This window comes from Stegastes partitus, unplaced genomic scaffold (genome assembly GCF_000690725.1).
Source record: "Stegastes partitus isolate 25-593 unplaced genomic scaffold, Stegastes_partitus-1.0.2 Scaffold545, whole genome shotgun sequence".
Lineage (NCBI taxonomy): Eukaryota > Metazoa > Chordata > Actinopteri > Pomacentridae > Stegastes > Stegastes partitus.
In genome coordinates, this window is record NW_007578276.1 from 382941 (window position 1) to 400886 (window position 17946).

At 43.1% G+C, this 17946-nt stretch overlaps 1 protein-coding gene across 2 annotated transcripts in view; it reads left to right on the top strand.

Annotated features, from left to right (window-relative positions):
* The first annotated feature begins 115 nt into the window (after positions 1–115).
* dhx38 (DEAH (Asp-Glu-Ala-His) box polypeptide 38) overlaps positions 116–17946 on the top strand; it is a 22529-nt gene continuing 4698 nt past the window's right edge. Inside the window, exons 1-25 of one of the 2 annotated variants that reach the window (XM_008288190.1) lie at positions 116–331; positions 1701–2029; positions 2430–2626; positions 2952–3113; positions 3222–3384; positions 3727–3845; positions 3933–4009; positions 4113–4268; positions 4380–4541; positions 4667–4774; positions 5351–5475; positions 5581–5718; positions 6220–6406; positions 7206–7391; positions 7567–7707; positions 8009–8119; positions 8454–8570; positions 8706–8813; positions 8958–9070; positions 11370–11578; positions 13701–13855; positions 16145–16300; positions 16637–16771; positions 17229–17354; positions 17454–17549. In XM_008288190.1, coding sequence (XP_008286412.1) covers positions 1704–2029; positions 2430–2626; positions 2952–3113; positions 3222–3384; positions 3727–3845; positions 3933–4009; positions 4113–4268; positions 4380–4541; positions 4667–4774; positions 5351–5475; positions 5581–5718; positions 6220–6406; positions 7206–7391; positions 7567–7707; positions 8009–8119; positions 8454–8570; positions 8706–8813; positions 8958–9070; positions 11370–11578; positions 13701–13855; positions 16145–16300; positions 16637–16771; positions 17229–17354; positions 17454–17549 — 3573 coding nt within the window. In that variant the 5' untranslated portion in view covers positions 116–331; positions 1701–1703. The remainder of the gene's footprint in view (positions 332–1700; positions 2030–2429; positions 2627–2951; positions 3114–3221; positions 3385–3726; positions 3846–3932; positions 4010–4112; positions 4269–4379; positions 4542–4666; positions 4775–5350; positions 5476–5580; positions 5719–6219; positions 6407–7205; positions 7392–7566; positions 7708–8008; positions 8120–8453; positions 8571–8705; positions 8814–8957; positions 9071–11369; positions 11579–13700; positions 13856–16144; positions 16301–16636; positions 16772–17228; positions 17355–17453; positions 17550–17946) is intronic. The other variant, XM_008288191.1, reaches the window with a different exon arrangement.

Consider the following 17946-nt stretch of genomic DNA (forward strand, 5'->3'; position numbering starts at 1 on the left):
TCCCGCTGTGTCAAACGTCGCGTTTAAATAAAGTTGTCATTATTTTTCCGCCGTCACCGCTGAGGATTGTGGGATCGTAATGGCTGCTCCCTGGTCTGTAAACATACGCGTTGTGTCTACGAAAGCCGCAGTTGAATTATTTTTCCAGGACGCCCCTCGTCCTCAATTTGGACCTTGTTCTTCTCCGTTGGTTCTCCTGAAACCCCAACATTAATGTGAGAGTATACACACTCTGGTCTCAAAGAAACATCCGGCAAATCCTTACAGTTTGCCGCGCTCGTTGGGACAGAAACAGCTAACAGGCTAGCTAACGCTAGCTGCTCACACTGAGGTACGTAGTAGTTAAATATTTTCATGCAAGTATTTATGGAAGAAAATATGCCTCAGTTTAACTTACAGGATCTTACAAGTCACAGTTAAATGCCTAAACGTGCACTTTACGTTTCCTAACACGTTTATAGCGGCTACTGCAAAAATGAATAACACTGTAGTAAAACTTACCGTTAGTTTTCAGCTACTTCAGCTATTAGCGGCATAAAAGAAAAGCGAAGATAGTCAATATGAACTTAGCATCGTTATTAAAACAAAAAAATCTTGGAGTAATGTTAGTCACAAACGGGATATTGACTAGAAGGATGAATGTAATCGTCAAACTAATCTATGAGGAGTTCTGACTTGGTTGCTAACTTATCTATGTGCAGTAGATTGTTTCTGTGTAAAGCAACATATTGCTCGAGCTTACAGTAGAAATGAATTGGACAAATTATTATTTTTTTGTTGGTAGATAAAGACAAAGGTCTGTAATTTTACTGTTTACTTTATGTCCTGGCTGGGAAGCTGACATAATTCCAGCTAAGGTTTGCATCTGTTGGAAGATCAATAGGCAGTTAGTCAGTAAATACGTCAAGTGATTTAAAAACACAAAACTGAATAACAAACACTGTTTTCTTTCAGCTTCAGCTCCATTGTCAGGGTTTGAAGCTGTTCTTTGTTTTCTAAATTAAAATGTTAGTGGATGAACAGAAAATGAATGAGCAACAATTTTGATGATCAACTTCCATCCATCCATTATCTCTCTGGGTTCTCCGGCTTCCTCCCACAGTCCAAAAACATCCATCCATCATCTATACACCGCTTTATCCTCACTAGGGTCGCAGGGGGCTGGAGTCTATCCCAGCTGACTCAGGGTGAAGGCAGGTTCACCTGGACGGGTCGCCAGTCCATCGCAGGGCTACACTTAGAGACAGACAACCAAGCACACTCACATTCACACCTACGGACAATTTAGAATCACCAATTTACCTCAACATGTTTTTGGACTGTGTGGGAGGAAGCCGGAGAACCCGAAGAGAACCCACGCTGCACGGGGAGAACATGGAGACTCCACGCAGAAAGATCCCGGGTGTTCTCTATACCTTGCTATGACCTTCTAGCTGCGAGGCGATGGTGTTAACCACCGAGCCACCTTGCAGCCCTAATTATCAACTTGTTTGTTTTTATTAAGGATAAATGCTTTACTTTGCGAGTTTCATGATTAATCGTGACAGATTTATTGATAAGTAATACTGAATACTTGCTAGTTTGAGGGATACCCAACACTTAAAAGCTCAAACCATTAGTTTAATAACAATAGCTATTTGACAGTAAGCATTTATATTTTACAGCTGCTGTTGTGTGTAACACGTATTTTTTCCCCACAGAAAATGGACGATGACGTGTCCATGCATAGGCTGGAGGGGACTGATCCAACTGCTCAGGTCGGTGGGTTGATAGTAAAGAAGAAGAGTGCCGCTTCAGAGCAGCATGTTTTTCGGGCACCCACTCCACGCACATCTTTGCTGGGCTTGGATCTACTGGCAGCACAGAAAAGGAAGGAGCGTGAGACTAAGGAACAGGCAGATGCTGGTGGTGATGACAGAAATAGAAAGAAGTCCAAGGTCTCCTCCTACAAGGACTGGGAGGAAGGTAAAAGTGACTCTGGGTCTGATGACGAAGATGATACTAAGGATAGTGGTACTAAAAAGGAGAGGTGAGTGAAAGTACCTCGTGGAGAATATTGATTATTTAAGAATATGGAGAATGTTTACAGTCATAGCGATGGTTTGAGCAAATTCTGTTTTGTGGATTTTTTTCAAGTTAATGATGTAAATGTAAATCCTGCAGCAAAAAATATTCAAATGGGCCTGTCTTCAAATGTGAATGCACTGTTAGTTTTTTAAATGTGCTTAAAAGAAGAAAAAATTAATTGTGGTATGTGCCAAAAGTTTGGACAGTTACGGGGCAACTACCCTTCAGCAAATACCACATCTTTCAAACACTCCTTGTAGACCGTTTAGAGGAAGTCTGTTCTTGATTTAGGATTTTCAGTGTACAGATATATGTACATGAATAATGTTGAATATTATTATTATTATTTTTTGTGTTACCAGCAGGAAGTATCGCGTGACTGGCTCTGAGACGCCCTCAAACCCCGGAGGCGTCAGTGAAGAGTTCAAACGTAGACACCAGCAGAGAGAGAAAGACAGACGTGAACACGGAGTCTACGCTTCCTCTAAAGAGGACAAGAACAGAGACAGAGACAGAGAAAGGAGCAGAGATAAGGGCAGAGAGCGGCGGAGTGAAAGAGGTGATTTTTATTATTAGATTGTGTCAAAATAGGAATTTCTGTTTTCTGGTAATAACCTCCCAGATGTGAGGATATGCTTTCTTATTCTTTGTCACATCAAAATACGACAAATGTTGACTTTTTAACTGTTGTCAGAACAGCATAGAGTTACAGTTTGGACTAAGGTAACGTTTGATGGGCGGATTGTTCATTATTTTGCGTGTAATGCAGTTTTTTATGGACTGAATATTTTAAAACATAAGTGGTGGATGACTTGATAATGAAAGCAAAAGTTAGATCAGCTGGAGATGTTGACGGTAACTTTATTCTTGTCTCTGTCTGTCAGACGAGCGAGAGACCAGTCACAGCCGTGGCAGCAGCAGCAGCCGGTCGGAGCGTGGGGAGCGCAGCGAGAGGAGTGAGCGCTCACAGAGGGACGGCTGGTCCGACCGCATCAGCCGTGGGAGTAAGAGAGACGAACCCCAGACGCCACAGCATCGCCCCAGAGGTGGATTTGCTTTCTTCGTTTGCTTTCATTTAAATTCCTCACTCATAATTTTCCCTTTATAATGAATCATATATTTAATCGGATGACTGAACTTAATATCTTACACAGATTCTTTCACACCTTCACGCTCCAACTGGGATGAGGATGACAGCGGTTATGCCAGTACAAGGCATTCCCAGTGGGAGTCTCCGTCCCCCACCCCATCTCACAGGGAGTCGGATCGCTCAGAGAGAAGCCACCGCTCTGGCCGAGAGAGTGAGAGGAGGGACAGGTAAGCAGCAGTCGCTCATGTTTTATTCTACTGAGCCCAAGGCCTTTTTTTAAGTGGCTTTTATTTGTACGTGAAGTTGAGAGCAGACTTGTGATGGCACACAATATCATAGATGTTTCTGTCTGACGGTACCACACTCTTCAGCTCCATGATGCATGTCGTCACCTTTTTGCATGACAAATTATCTCTGCACCCCTATTATATACAGTAACATGGACTCAGCAGAGACTTTTGTTAATACTCACTGTCGGATGTACTATTTACATTTGACATAAAATGCTTAACTGCTTAGAAACTAATGCTATATGATGCTAACATAACATTCATCTGCTTGCCACTTAGGTCAGTCAGAGGTCGTTACCCTGATGACACACCCCTGCCTACCCCGTCCTACAAGTACAATGAGTGGGCCAATGATCGAAAGCATTTGGGTTCCACACCTCGTTTATCGCAAGGAAAAGGTGCTTATCCAAAACGGGCAATTTTGTACACATGCAAGAATTACACACAATAACATTTCTTGTCTCTGTCAATGTGTTTTTTTTCAGGGAGGAGAGAAGATGGCGAGGGAGGAATTATGTTCGATAATGAGGATGAAAAAGACCAGTGGGAAGAGGACCAGAAGGTGAGTATCGTAGTGTTTCTCATTAATGTAAAATGAGAGGTTATTGAGTGTTTCCTGATGACAAGCGTTTTTCCACATCTGGAATTGTTTCACTGTGTTGCAGCAAGCTGACAGAGATTGGTACATGATGGACGAAGGCTACGATGAGTTTCACAACCCTTTCACTTCCACCTCTGATGAGTACATTAAGAAAAGAGAACAGATTCTCCAGAAGCAGACTCAAAAAAGAATATCTGCCCAGAAACGACAGATCAACGAGGTACAACCACGGTGCTTCATTTCAGACTGATCACAACTGTGTGTGTTTGTCTCGTTAGTGCATCTGTCAGTGTTGGTCTGTCTGGATAACAGGTTGTGTTTCTTGTCTCAGGATAATGAGCGGTGGGAGACCAACCGTATGCTGACCAGTGGTGTGGTGCAGAGGTTGGAGGTAGATGAAGACTTTGAGGAAGACAACGCTGCTAAGGTTCACTTGCTGGTTCACAACCTCGTCCCTCCCTTCCTGGATGGGAGAATAGTCTTCACTAAGCAGGTAAAGTAGAAGGTTATGATTGAAGACCTCTATTTACTAGCAAAGGGTAGTTGATGTCATATTAATGTCGTAGCTATACCTGAGGAGTCTAATGTTTAAATGCGTGTGTTGTTTTTCTCCTGCAGCCAGAGCCTGTCATTCCTGTGAAAGACGCTACGTCTGACATGGCCATTATCTCTCGAAAGGGCAGCCAGCTTGTCCGTAAACACCGTGAGCAGAAAGAACGTAAAAAGGTAGGCTGGATGTGCAACTGAAATTAGGCTGAGGTTCAACTAAGGTTCAATCTGAGGAAGGGTTAATGTGTTTACCTAAAGTAAACTGAGGATGCTCCCAAAAATGTTATTGTCAGTAGTTTCTATTTAATGGTTATGTGTGGAGTAAACAGAAAAAAACAAGCAAAACATTCTGCCAATCTAACAAAGGGCAAATATAACTGCATTGACCCTTTTTTATACAAAATGGCATGCTGAATACCCTTAAGCTGTATTTCTACATTCTACATTTCGTCTACAGGTGAACATTTCTTTAATACAACATGAGATCAAATGCAGACTCACGCACTCACACGCAGCTGTTTAAATCATACAGGGGTTTGTCAAGGCGCTCCTGTTCATTTATAATACCAGTGCTGTCTTACATCGCCTAAGCAAACACCTAACTCATAACACACTTCAGTTGATGCTATTTTCAACCTACAACACCACCAGCATCAGTAAATAACTTGGCAAATGTGACACCAGATGTTCCGTCAACTCTTCTGTGCCTGCGGTTGATAGTCAGTGAATTAACTGTAATAACGTTGCGTTCAGGCGCAGCACAAACACTGGGAATTGGCAGGCACCAAGCTGGGGGATATCATGGGTATAAAGAAGACAGAGGATGAGGACGCATCCGGGGCCAAAGCGGTAGGCGAGGATGGCAAAGTAGACTACAGGTGATCAGACTAACATTTCACATTTTATTCCACGGGATAACTCGTGTACTGTAATGTCGTCTTTGTCCGACCTGCCTTATTATTGTAATGATGGTTGTCTTACAGGGCAGAGCAAAAATTTGCAGACCACATGAAAGAGAAGTCCGAGGCCAGCAGTGAGTTTGCTAAGAAGAAGAGCCTTCTGGAGCAGAGACAGTACCTGCCCATCTTTGCTGTCAGACAGCAGCTTCTGAACATCATAAGGTATCATCACCTCGAGTGTGTTCATCACTCTCCTCAAATCAATTTTATCTGCAGTTTCATTTTGAAAGTATTTCACATGGGCTGCAAGGTGGAGCGGTGGTTAGCACCTTTGACTCGCAGCTAGAAGATGCCCGGTTTGCGTCCCGGTGAGGACACCCGGGATCTTTCTGCATGGAGTCTCCATGTTCTCCCCGTGCAGCGTGGGTTCTCTCCAGGTTCTCCGGGTTCCTCCCACACGGTCCAGAAACATGCTGAGGTTAATTGGTGATTCTAAATTGTCCGTAGGTGTGAATGTGAGTGTGCTTGGTTGTCTGTCTCTAAGTGTAGCCCTGTGATGAACTGCCCCCCTGCCTTCTCCCTGAGTTGGCTGGGATAGGCCCCCTGCGACCCTCGTGAGGATTAATTGTGTAGATGATGGATGGATGTATTTCACATACAACTGTAATGAATTATCCTTTGACTGAGTTACATCTTTGCCATTGTGTTTACTGCAATCTGCAGGGACAACAGCATTGTCATTGTTGTCGGGGAGACGGGTAGCGGGAAGACCACCCAGCTGACCCAGTACCTGCATGAGGATGGCTACACCAGCTACGGCATGGTGGGTTGCACTCAGCCCCGAAGAGTGGCAGCCATGAGTGTGGCCAAGAGAGTCAGCGAGGAGATTGGCACCAACCTCGGAGAGGAGGTGAGACAGCTGCAACTGGGAACACTTAGCCCTGCTAGAGCCACCCTGCTTTCTACCCCAGCTCACTGTTTTGTCTCTGATTGTAGAACAGTTGGACTTATTTTTTCTTACGGTACCCTGTTTTGTCATCTAGTTTTCTCTACATGGGAATATAATTTACAAAATTAACATCATGCTGGATTGATGAAGACTTGAGAAATACGTTTTTTCTTTTTCTCATGGACTCTTATATTATTTGACATCTTTTATTGTCTCTTAAATAAGGAGGAGTCGCCCTCTGCTGGCCGTGACAGAGAATGCATGCACTTACATTGGCTTCACTTTTCAGACCAGTGGCCATGTTCACTTTTATCATATAGTTAATGCTGGTAGCCACAACTTTTACTGTTGGTTAAAATGTTTTCTGTGGACTTGTTTAGGTCAAAGAAGCTTGTTAGAATGACTGCTACTCACTGCAGTGCAAAATAATGCTTAGAGACTGAGGTAGGATCTATTGCCCGTATGCAGTGTAACGCTGCCATCTAGTGAGCAAAGGAGAAATATAAGGCATGTTTGTGGCATGGAATTTGGTATACAATGAAATTAGGAGTAAAGGGGGGAAACAGGTGATGAATTAACAAGGAGAACTTTTTAAAAAATATCTATTTTTCTTTTACCAGTGGGGTAAAGCATTACGTCTGCTTTCATTTCTATATTTGCCTGTGCATGCTACACAACAGTATACGGTGTGGTGAAGTTCCCCAGTGTTTTGGCCACTCGTATTATTTTAACTCAATTATTCTGACACTGTTTCCTGCAGGTGGGCTACGCAATCCGTTTTGAAGACTGCACATCTGAGAAAACGCTGATAAAGTACATGACAGACGGAATCCTGCTCAGAGAGTCCCTGAGGGAGTCGGACCTGGACCACTACAGCGCTGTTATAATGGATGAGGCTCACGAACGCTCCCTGAATACTGATGTGCTGTTTGGCCTGCTACGTGAGGTCAGTACACAACTACCAAACAAAGATGTCTTGTTTTCTTATTTGTACAATTTTATGTTTGTTCGAAGACAGACAGCTTTCTGCTTCACTTAAAAAAAACACCAAACTATGTTGTTTCCTTCTCTGACTTCAGTGTAAATCAACCACTTCACTTCTGTTCACTGTTTCCTATCAGGTTGTATCTCGGCGCACTGATTTGAAGCTCATCGTTACCTCTGCAACTATGGACTCTGACAAATTTGCAGCCTTTTTTGGCAACGTACCCATATTCCACATTCCAGGAAGAACCTTTCCAGTAGACATCTTGTTTAGCAAGGTACATCTGTTTCTTTGGGCACTTTTATTGGCACCTGTAATTAAATGTTTACCCCTTAAAATCTGTTTAACCTTCATAATTAAGTCCACATGACGGACAAAGTGTGTAATCATGTTTTCACTTCGACACACAGCTTCGAGTTTGTGAAATATAAAGAAAATAAGTACAGTTTTCACACTGACATGCTAAGTAATGTTTGGCATGTAACAGTCATAAATTTCAGAGTTGTGTTCTTTGTTTTTTGTCGAGTCATGTCACTGCTTTGTCGTTGGACTGATTTGTTGTGTTGTGTGCTGTGCAGACGCCTCAGGAGGACTACGTAGAGGCAGCTGTGAAACAGGCCCTGCAGATCCACCTCAGCGGGTTGCTGGGAGACATCCTCATCTTTATGCCTGGGCAGGAGGATATTGAGGTGAAGGACGTGGCTTCTATTATCATTTAAATAGTTGTTTTGTCATGATTTTGGTATTAAGGACTGTGGTTTCTGTTTCATTTACAACCTGCTGCAATAACAACTTGAATATTTCTTTAACCATGAAACATAAATTAACCAACAGGCTAATTTCTAAAAAGTTTTTAAATGTTTCCTCAACTCATATAACACGTAGTTTCATGCTGTTCCACTCTTAAAATAGCAGAATATAGAGCAAACTGCCACATATGCTGAGGAACAAGAGAACAAGGAACAAGAGTTGTTATCCAGTTTGTGCTCTCAGCAGGGTTAAAGTATCTCCTTGTCTTTGCAGGTCACATCAGATCAGATTGTGGAGCGTTTGGAAGACCTGGAGAATGCTCCTCCTCTGGCTGTGCTGCCCATTTACTCCCAACTTCCATCTGACCTCCAGGCCAAGATCTTTCAGAAGGTTTCCATCAGTCGCTGCTCATTATGTTGTCTTTGTTTTTACTGATAAACGAATTTACCCTATTTTACATGCATTTCAGCACCCCTAAAACACAGCTGACCTGTTCATAATTGACATTGTTTGATCCTCTGCTAGGCGCCAGATGGCGTGAGGAAATGCATCGTTGCTACAAACATCGCTGAGACTTCCCTCACTGTGGATGGAATCATGTTTGTTGTGGATTCAGGATACTGCAAACTTAAGGTGAGATGCTCCAAGTGCCTCAGTCGCATTGTGAATAAATGTTTTTGTCATGCTGTAAAGTGTGAAAGATCATTTTCCTGTGTACATTATTCTCGCAAACTGACACCTTTCATGTTTCACTCACTTTTTTTTGTCTGTCAACAGGTTTTCAATCCTCGCATTGGTATGGATGCTCTCCAGGTTTATCCTATCAGCCAGGCTAATGCTAATCAGCGTGCTGGCCGAGCAGGACGTACAGGACCAGGGCAGTGTTACAGGTAATATCGAGGCCCTTGTCGAGTCTTAGCGTACACTTGTAATTGCAAATACATTCACACGTGTACCAGGAGTGCTACGCTGGAATTATTGCGTAGTTCATAGTTTTGCCACAATCAAATTTCTGCAAGGCTGCTTATAAACTTGGACACAGTTGTGAACACTGAGAGCCTTTTAATCCTAACAGAGGAAAAGTATTCTTATATTGTCTGTTTTTGGCCTTTTCAGAGCAGATACATTTACCCCTTTTCCACCAAACCGGTTCCAGTGCTAGTTCCGTGTTAGTACCTGACTCAGCACCAGTTCTTTGTGTTTCCACCGCCTAAGCACAGGGTCCAGGTTCTTAAAACTGGTGCTTAGCAAACACCAACTCTTTGCTGGGCCAGAGCTAAGCACAGAGTACGTCAGGGGCTGGGGGTGGGGTTATCGTGACCACCGAGACCCAATGAATGGGACACACAAGCGGTGATTTGTGTCGTTTTTCTCCAGGACGTCTCTGGTCCGATCACAGATGTATTGGAATGGGTCCCGGGACACATGGAAGTTCTGTACAAACTGTTGTACCCTGAAATCTGGTACAACTGTGTCCCACCAGCAGCACTACAGTGGTGGAAAACAGGTCTTTTATAACTTCGGTGTACGGCGGTATTTATGCTTAGAAATGCGGTGTTCTCATGAAAAACAGAGTGCACCTACATGCGCTGTTTATTCCGCTCATAGAAAAGACCGCATGAGAAAAAATGGCTCGGGTTCATCTTGGACAAATCAGCCCTAGTTTACTTTTTTTAAAAGTCCTTTTTGGTCGCACACTGGTCTGAGCACCGCAGGCACCAACAGCAGCTACCGCATCCTGCTATGTGGGGCGTTCAGGGAACTTCGTAAATCGTAGCGTCTATTGATAAGAAAATGTTCAGCAAGTCATATGTTTTTCCTGTGACAAGGTGGGAAGTGCGAACAAATGAGAAAGTCGGTCGCATCAGTTAAAAAAGTCAGTCTGGAGTCCTGTGTGGACTTCCGAGCACTGTTCGGTAAACGGCTACATATGCAGTGACGTATGGCGTGGTTCTAACTTGGCTCCTTGCTGATGGAAAAGCGACCGGTTCTTAGGAGGTGCCAGGTTGGAACCAGCTAAGCACTGGAACTCGCACCAGCATGGAACTAGCACCTGGTTCTTCTAGGTGGAAGAGGGGTAATAGAGTCCAGACGTCAGGTGTTTGGTGGGTTACACAATTTGTACTTTTTGTCAGGACTGAACATTATTTTTTTCCACTCTGGTAGTTCACATGTAGAAACAGAGCACCTAAATAGGATGTTTCTTCCTGTTTCTGCCCCCTAAAATATTAGAATCATTCGAGTGTGCCTTCCTCCTTCAGTCAGCTGAGATCAGTGCTGCTCTCAAATGGTGTGCTGGATGTGTGACACGGCCACGCTTTCAAGACAGTCAGAGGCAGGAAGGGAAAGAGAGAGAGAGAGGGGGCCAGAACCCTAATCTCCAGAGGATTTCATGCAGTTTAACTCTGTTTATGGCAGGGAAATGTGCCACAGGAGATCCTGTCAGAGGTTTTACTTGACCCCTCTCTCTTTCACCACATTTACTTAAGTAGAGACTGAGTGACACTCACACACTGATACATTTTGCATTTCTAATGAGCTGTGATGCCTATGGAAGCCCACATATTTCAGGATAAATCCTGCCCACCTGCTCTTACACGCAGGCTCACAGAAATCTATGAAGAATCAGTTTTGGAGGAGCTTTACACTGAGCACAGTCGGGCTGTGGATGTGTGCACACGTTCGAGCGCGCCCAGTGAGTCACGCTGGTTTGCTCAGCTCGCGTGGAGAATTCCCCCCTCAAAGACCCTTTTAGCTGTGACTGCAGGCACCCACATACAAGCTCCAAACCTTCATATACATTCAAATCATGCTGTAATTATGAGCACCTACATCAGGCAGCTGTAATTGTAGAAAAAGAGGGTGCTTTACTTTAACTTGGTCTCTGAATAATTCTCTAAATAAATTGTAGCTTGCTGAAAATCCCTCAGCAGTTGCTCTGTGTGTGATGCTCAAGTTTCAATCCCTGTGACTTTTGCACAAACTACAGAACAAAATAATTTGTGTTGCAACATAACTCAGCTCAGACAAGCAGAGGTTCTGTCCCAGTTTACAGTTTACATCAAGAACATAAGAGAACCTTCAAACATCTGTATATTTTTCTTGTTTAGAACTAATCTTATTGTTGATCTCTTAAATTTCTTGCGCTCATTGTAATGTTCATGTCTCTGCGCCCTGTTGCCCATCCAGGCTGTACACTCAGAGCGCCTACAAGAACGAGATGCTGACGACCACCATACCAGAAATCCAGAGGACCAACCTGGCCAACGTAGTTCTGCTGTTGAAGTCTCTTGGTGTTCAGGACCTGCTTCTTTTCCACTTCATGGATCCGCCACCCGAGGACAACATGCTCAACTCAATGTACCAGCTCTGGATCTTGGGAGCTCTTGATAACACAGGTGGGTAGTAGACAACGGAAAATTATGAGAACGATCATAAGAATGTGGATCTACAGTGTTTGGTTTTTTGATTTTCAATACGTTGAGTTTTGCAATGTAGGGTAGCAGGCTGGAAGCGATGAGCTTGTGACAGAATCAGTGTTTTTAAGACCAGTCAGTATCCTGTGAGGAACTACTGGCAGTTACAGGCGTCTTTAAGGCCTAACAAAACGTAAAGTTAGCCTGTGATAGATGGTGATCGACAGGTGGTTCATCCAAGCACTTTTTTTCAAAGTAACTGAATTTTTAAATTTTATTTTCCAAGTACAATGTTTGGTTCTACAAGGTGGCTCGGTGGTTAGCACCATCGCCTCGCAGCTAGGTCGCTAAGGTCGCCGGTTAGCATCCCGGTGAGGACACCCAGGAGTCTCCATGTTCTCCCCGTGCAGCGTGGGTTCTCTCCAGGTTCTCCAGCTTCCACCCACAGTCCAGAAACATGCTGAGGTTAATTGGTGATTGTAAATTGTCCGTAGGTGTGAATGTGAGTGTGCTTGGTTGTCTGTCTCTAAGTGTAGCCCTGTGATAGACTGGTTACCTGTCCAGGTGAACCTGCCTTCACCCTGAGTCAGCTGGGATAGACTCCAGCCCCCCACAACCCCAGTGAGGATTGAGCGGTGTATAGATGATGGATGGATGGATTTTATGAACTTTGCTGGACTTTATTCCCAGTACATTCTGACATTTTAAAGACAGAACAATCGATTGAGATGATAATATGCAAATGAATCAATATTGACAATGAATGTTAGTCAGAGTCCTTGAAACCTGTGATGTCCCTGTTTTATTTATGAAGTTGATTTTAACTTAAAATGACATAATTCAAGGTTAGTTAAGTCGGTTTAAGTCAAATCACTTCACTTCAGTGTTTTTATTTTGGCAAGATGGCACCGTAAAGCCGACTGATCAATGGCGCCGCTATAGCTCACCTGGTTGAGCTGGCGTCCCATGTGCAGGGCTACAGTCCCAATGTGGGGGTCATGAGTTCGAATCCTGCTTTCCCACATGTCCTCTCCTGTCTCTCTCTGACTACACTATCCAATAAAGGCACAAAGGCCAAAAAAAAAAACGTAAAAAAAAAAAGCTGACTGATCAAAAATAATCTGAAAAATGTATGAATCACATAATATTTTATTTGTTAGTCTTCACCTAATATGAATATACAAACTACAGAACGTATACTGTGAAACCATTTTGTATTTTTCACACTAGTACACATTTGAATCTAATTATAGTTGTAATATTTATTCATATTATGTTTTGTAAATACTTTGCAAAGCGATGCTGTGTCCTGTTATAGCCAGCAGCAGCAGACCATACCTGGTCTACATCCCTCTTACATACAGTACGGCCAAACAATATAAATCATCCCCCTCAAGTGATGACAGAAGATATTAGGTGTTTGAGCGTTGCATTTCCCCCTCAGCGCTGCTTTGAGCTGCTACATACTGATGGTGACACCACAAACACAGGCAGGAGACTGGCTTCTGTAAAGGATGCTGCATTTATGATGCAGACGGCGCAAACAGGCCCGGAGAAGATAGTTGTGAGGTTTAGCCAGTGGAGTAATTGCCTAGTAACTGATCCTGTGTTTGATTTGACTGGTCTGGTCTCATTTCTGTCTCATCCTTAGCCAGATTCCAGGGGATTTAGGGATTTGGGGATAAGGGGGGACTTTTGATGATTCCCTGTATGGTGTGTTAACAGCAGATTATCTCTGATTAAGGCTTACCTGCCCCAAACTGGCTGCTCTGCTACTCTGCTTTTCCTCCTCATAAGCTTCTTAGACTCTTTCGTCTAATCATTTAAATCAGAAACTGCAAAGTTTTTGATCTCACTCTCTCCTTTTTTTTTTTTTCTCCCTCCAAGTATTCTTCGCTGTCAGCAGTTCATCCTCCTCTCTCACGGTGATAGATAAATAAGTGTCATATTATGCTGACTTCTTCCTTACGCCAGCAGGCTTTTGATGGAAAAGAAGCTTATCACTCGTCTTAACGCTTGTCCCTCCTACATTCTTCACATCTCATGTACTTTTAGATTTTACACATGTGACCTTGTAATTTTTGTTCTCTATTTTTGCTTTCAGGTGCTTTGACACCAACGGGGCGTCTGATGGTGGAGTTCCCCCTCGACCCCGCCCTGTCCAAGATGCTGATCGTGTCCTGTGACATGGGTTGCAGCGCTGACATCCTCATCATTGTCTCCATGTTGTCTGTGCCAGCCATCTTCTACAGACCTAAGGTATAGCTCTTGTTTTTGGGAGGAGGGATATGCAGCCGAGCCCTCAGGTCACCCCAAATATCTCATTAAATATTTACTGCATATTTGAGACAAATATTTATTATCAGCTGACTGTGAAAGGTCAGTGCAAAACAGATGGATTTCCATATTTTTGAGAATCTATGTTTTGTTGCACTGAAGATGGGACAAACAAGGAAGTCAAAAGAAACAAATAGAAGGAGCAAAGTAAATATAAAATATGCATAATTTTATATTTCCTGCGGGTGACATGACTACTTGGATGTGTGAGAAGTTTATTTTACTGATGAACCTCCCCGACTTTGTCTAGCGCTATATGGAGCATTTTTTTTTTAGCCTATTGTTTAGGTTTTCTGGCTCAGAACTTTCTTTTTGGCTCATGCACCAAATGTGTTTTCAGCTCTCACACAGTTGCTCCTGATAGTTTTCTAATTTTTCAATTTATTTTTAACTTATTTGTTATGTTTGAAATATTGCTGCCATCTTTTTTTTGATCCCTGGACATACTGCAGGACTCTAGAGTGTAAACAGAAATCTTCCATGGGTCACTCTGGTACGCTGAGCATTTAGCAGGTCTGTGAGATGTTCAGGGAACGTCTGTAAACTGTAGATTCACAAAACAGCAATGACAAAACGGCCAAAATTATGCATTTATTGAAAAGCGTACAGCCAAAGCAGGGCTGACAGCGGTGCTTTTGCTGCTGGAGAATCAATGTTCTTGGTTAAAATGGTAACTAAGCACGTTATTTCCACAAGATATATCCTGTACGACGACCACAGCAGCATTTTAGTGTGAGATGGTGGCAACCCAAAGTAATGAGGAGTCAGAGACTGCATTAAAATGTCCTGCCTATATTGTAGCCAAAGGAAAATATAAGTCTCAGATTATTGTTTTTATAAAGAAATGAAATCTTTAATGTACAGAAAGTGTATCTTGCACCTTTATTCCTGTTTACAATCATCTGCTTAATGCATTAATAGCGAACCAATGTGTCGGGGAACTCACAAAAGCTGATGTTTAGAATCTCTTATTATGTATTCCTGTAAAATTGTGGGTGTATTTAAATGATGTGCTAGTGCACCTAAATGAAAAGGTTTGAGTGACCATGTAGAAAGTTGTTCTGGAGCTCTGTGCTGGTGGGAAAACTTGTGCTCTTTTTTTTATGCCAAGTCATGACCTCTTTCATTTAGCAACGCCACTGTTGCCCAGCAACTCCAGTCCTGCATCTTTTTTGCACCAGGGACCAGCTCGATGCGTCACGCTTAAGCTGGCTGGCTGGCATGGCGACCAGAACAACAACAACAACAACAGATATCAGAGGAGGATTCACAGATGATGTAAAGCACTGACAAGGATAGAAAGCCAAGACCAGAAAACAGAAGACACTGATCCATTTTATCATCTTGAGCACTGATAAATTGCTGGAGAATAACATCGATGAGCTAATGACTGTAGTGAGGAATCAAATGGGTTTTAATAAATTAAGAGTTAGGCTGTGTGTTGTACAGAGGTTTTGCTACAGGAATCATTGACATCATTGACGTCTTTCAGACAGGTTGGACAGACTGGAATAAATCCAAGAGTGGTGAGGAAAGACGTGGAGGCCTTGCTGCTTTTATTAATAACAAATGGGTCATATTGAAATAAAGGAACTTTTCAGACAATGAACTGTTAGCCAAGCACTGACTGCATACCCAAGAAATTCCCATGGCATCTTAGTTGTGGTTTACATCCCTTCCTCTACTGATCAAACAACGCACACCAGCGCTTTCTTGTATTTTTTTTTGTGTGTAACTGTATAATCCTACAGCTTCCACAGTTTTAAGCAACTGTTACAAAGCAATTTCCCTTTGGGGATCCAGATCCTTACTACCCTCGTGGCATTATTTTTGGCCGTTGCTTTTTCTGTGAAAAAGCTTTAAAAAATCCACACACACAGACACAGTTAGCGACTTAGCAGCTTAAGAGCCAGATAATTCCCTCAGGAATTAGTGGATACCAAAAACAGAGATAAAGAGAGTGAATGGTGGGTTTAGATTTGCCATGTGACCACAGACATGACTCCATATGAGTCATAGTGTTGTTCTGTATCTGCTGGGAGAGTGACTACGCAGGTGTTTGCTAACAAATTTGCTGCATCATCCTAAAAGTTAATGAAATGTATGTCTGTGTTGAGTTCACAGCTTGCTTCTGGAAAATGGCTGAAGCATTTCAGATCCTTATTAACACTTTTTGACTAATAAACTCATTATCTCTTTGTGTCTCTACAGGGCCGTGAGGAGGAGAGCGATCAGGTGAGGGAGAAGTTCTCCGTCCCAGAGAGCGACCACCTCACCTACCTGAACGTCTACATGCAGTGGAAGAACAACAACTACTCCAGCATCTGGTGCAACGACCACTTCATCCACACCAAGGCCATGCGCAAGGTGAGACCTGAACCGCTTCACCTCTTCTCTCTGTGAAGGTTCTCGGCGCTTTAATGTTTGGTAAATTCTAGCATGTCAGCGTTATTATGTTACCGTTGGAGTTTGAATATGTTTCATGTCCTGTGAGGCCTATTCTGTATTTTGCTGCCATGGTATTATTAAAGTAATGGAGAAAAAAAGTCCTTCTTCTGTAAATATTTTTTAAGATACTCAGACTGACCAATCTTTACACGATAGCAGTGATGTATATTTCTTCATAAACAATCATTTCGAGGCCAGCAAGTTGGACCTTTTTTCAATTTGGCACCACTTTCAATACGTCTTGTATTCGTGCAGGTGCGTGAGGTTCGCTCCCAGTTAAAGGACATCATGGTACAGCAGAGGATGAACCTGGTATCCTGCGGCTCAGATTGGGACATCATCAGAAAGTGCATCTGTGCTGCTTACTTCCACCAGGCTGCCAAGCTCAAGGTACTTTCTGCACTCTGGGTTTTCCTCAGTTAATATGTTACGCCTAGTGGCAACTGGTTGTGGCAGATTTATAGCAGCATAATTACAGAGTGGTGAAATATCCCCTCTGGCCTCACATTAATACAGCGCTAAAATCTGAAAGGGAATTTGAAATCATGACTATATAATCAAGGTTCTCAGTTTGACTTATGAGTAGCCACCTAACTCAAGCAATCATAGTAATGTTGGATATACTTTAAATTTATTTTCCCGCTGTCTAAGCCAGGTGTAGAAGCAAATTAGCCCAGATGACCTGCTTGGCTCTGACCTTAAAGCGCTCCCATACATGCAGACACAAACACACACACACACACATTTAAACTTCAGCGCGCTACAGCACCCAAGGTGGTTGTATTCCTAATCCTGAAATTCAGAGTCACACATTTAATTTGTTATTTATGCATGTGTTTGCTCCCAGGGTATCGGTGAATATGTGAATGTGAGGACAGGCATGCCGTGTCACCTCCATCCTACCAGCTCCCTGTTCGGAATGGGCTACACTCCCGACTACATCATCTACCACGAGCTGGTTATGACCACGAAGGTAAAAAAAAAAAAGGCTGATGGCTGCACGACTTGGCTCGCATTAGAACAATTAATGATGAATTCTTTTAGCTGACGTTGAACCTGCTTTGTGTCGTAGGAGTACATGCAGTGTGTGACGGCGGTGGACGGGGAGTGGCTGGCAGAACTCGGGCCCATGTTTTATAGCATCAAACATGCAGGAAAAAGCCGACAGGTGAGTCAAGATAAGGCAACATTTATTCATCGTAATTGTAAAGTAGGAAGAGACGGATGCCGCACATGTGTACATGCTTTTGGGGTGGCATGGTTTTCAGAATTTGGGCCTTTTCTCATAGATGTAGTTGTGGGAAATTTGAACGCGACAGTGGTGTTGAACCACTTTGGCTTGTCCATCCATCCATTATCTATACACCGCTTAATCCTCACGGGTTGTGGGGGGCTGGAGTCTATTCCAGCTGACTCAGGGTGAAGGCAGGTTCACCTGGACAGGTAACCAGTCTATCACAGGGCTACACTTAGAGACAGACAACCAAGCACACTCACATTCACACCTACGGACAATTTACAATCACCAATTAACCTCAGCATGTTTCTGGACGGTGGGTGGAAGT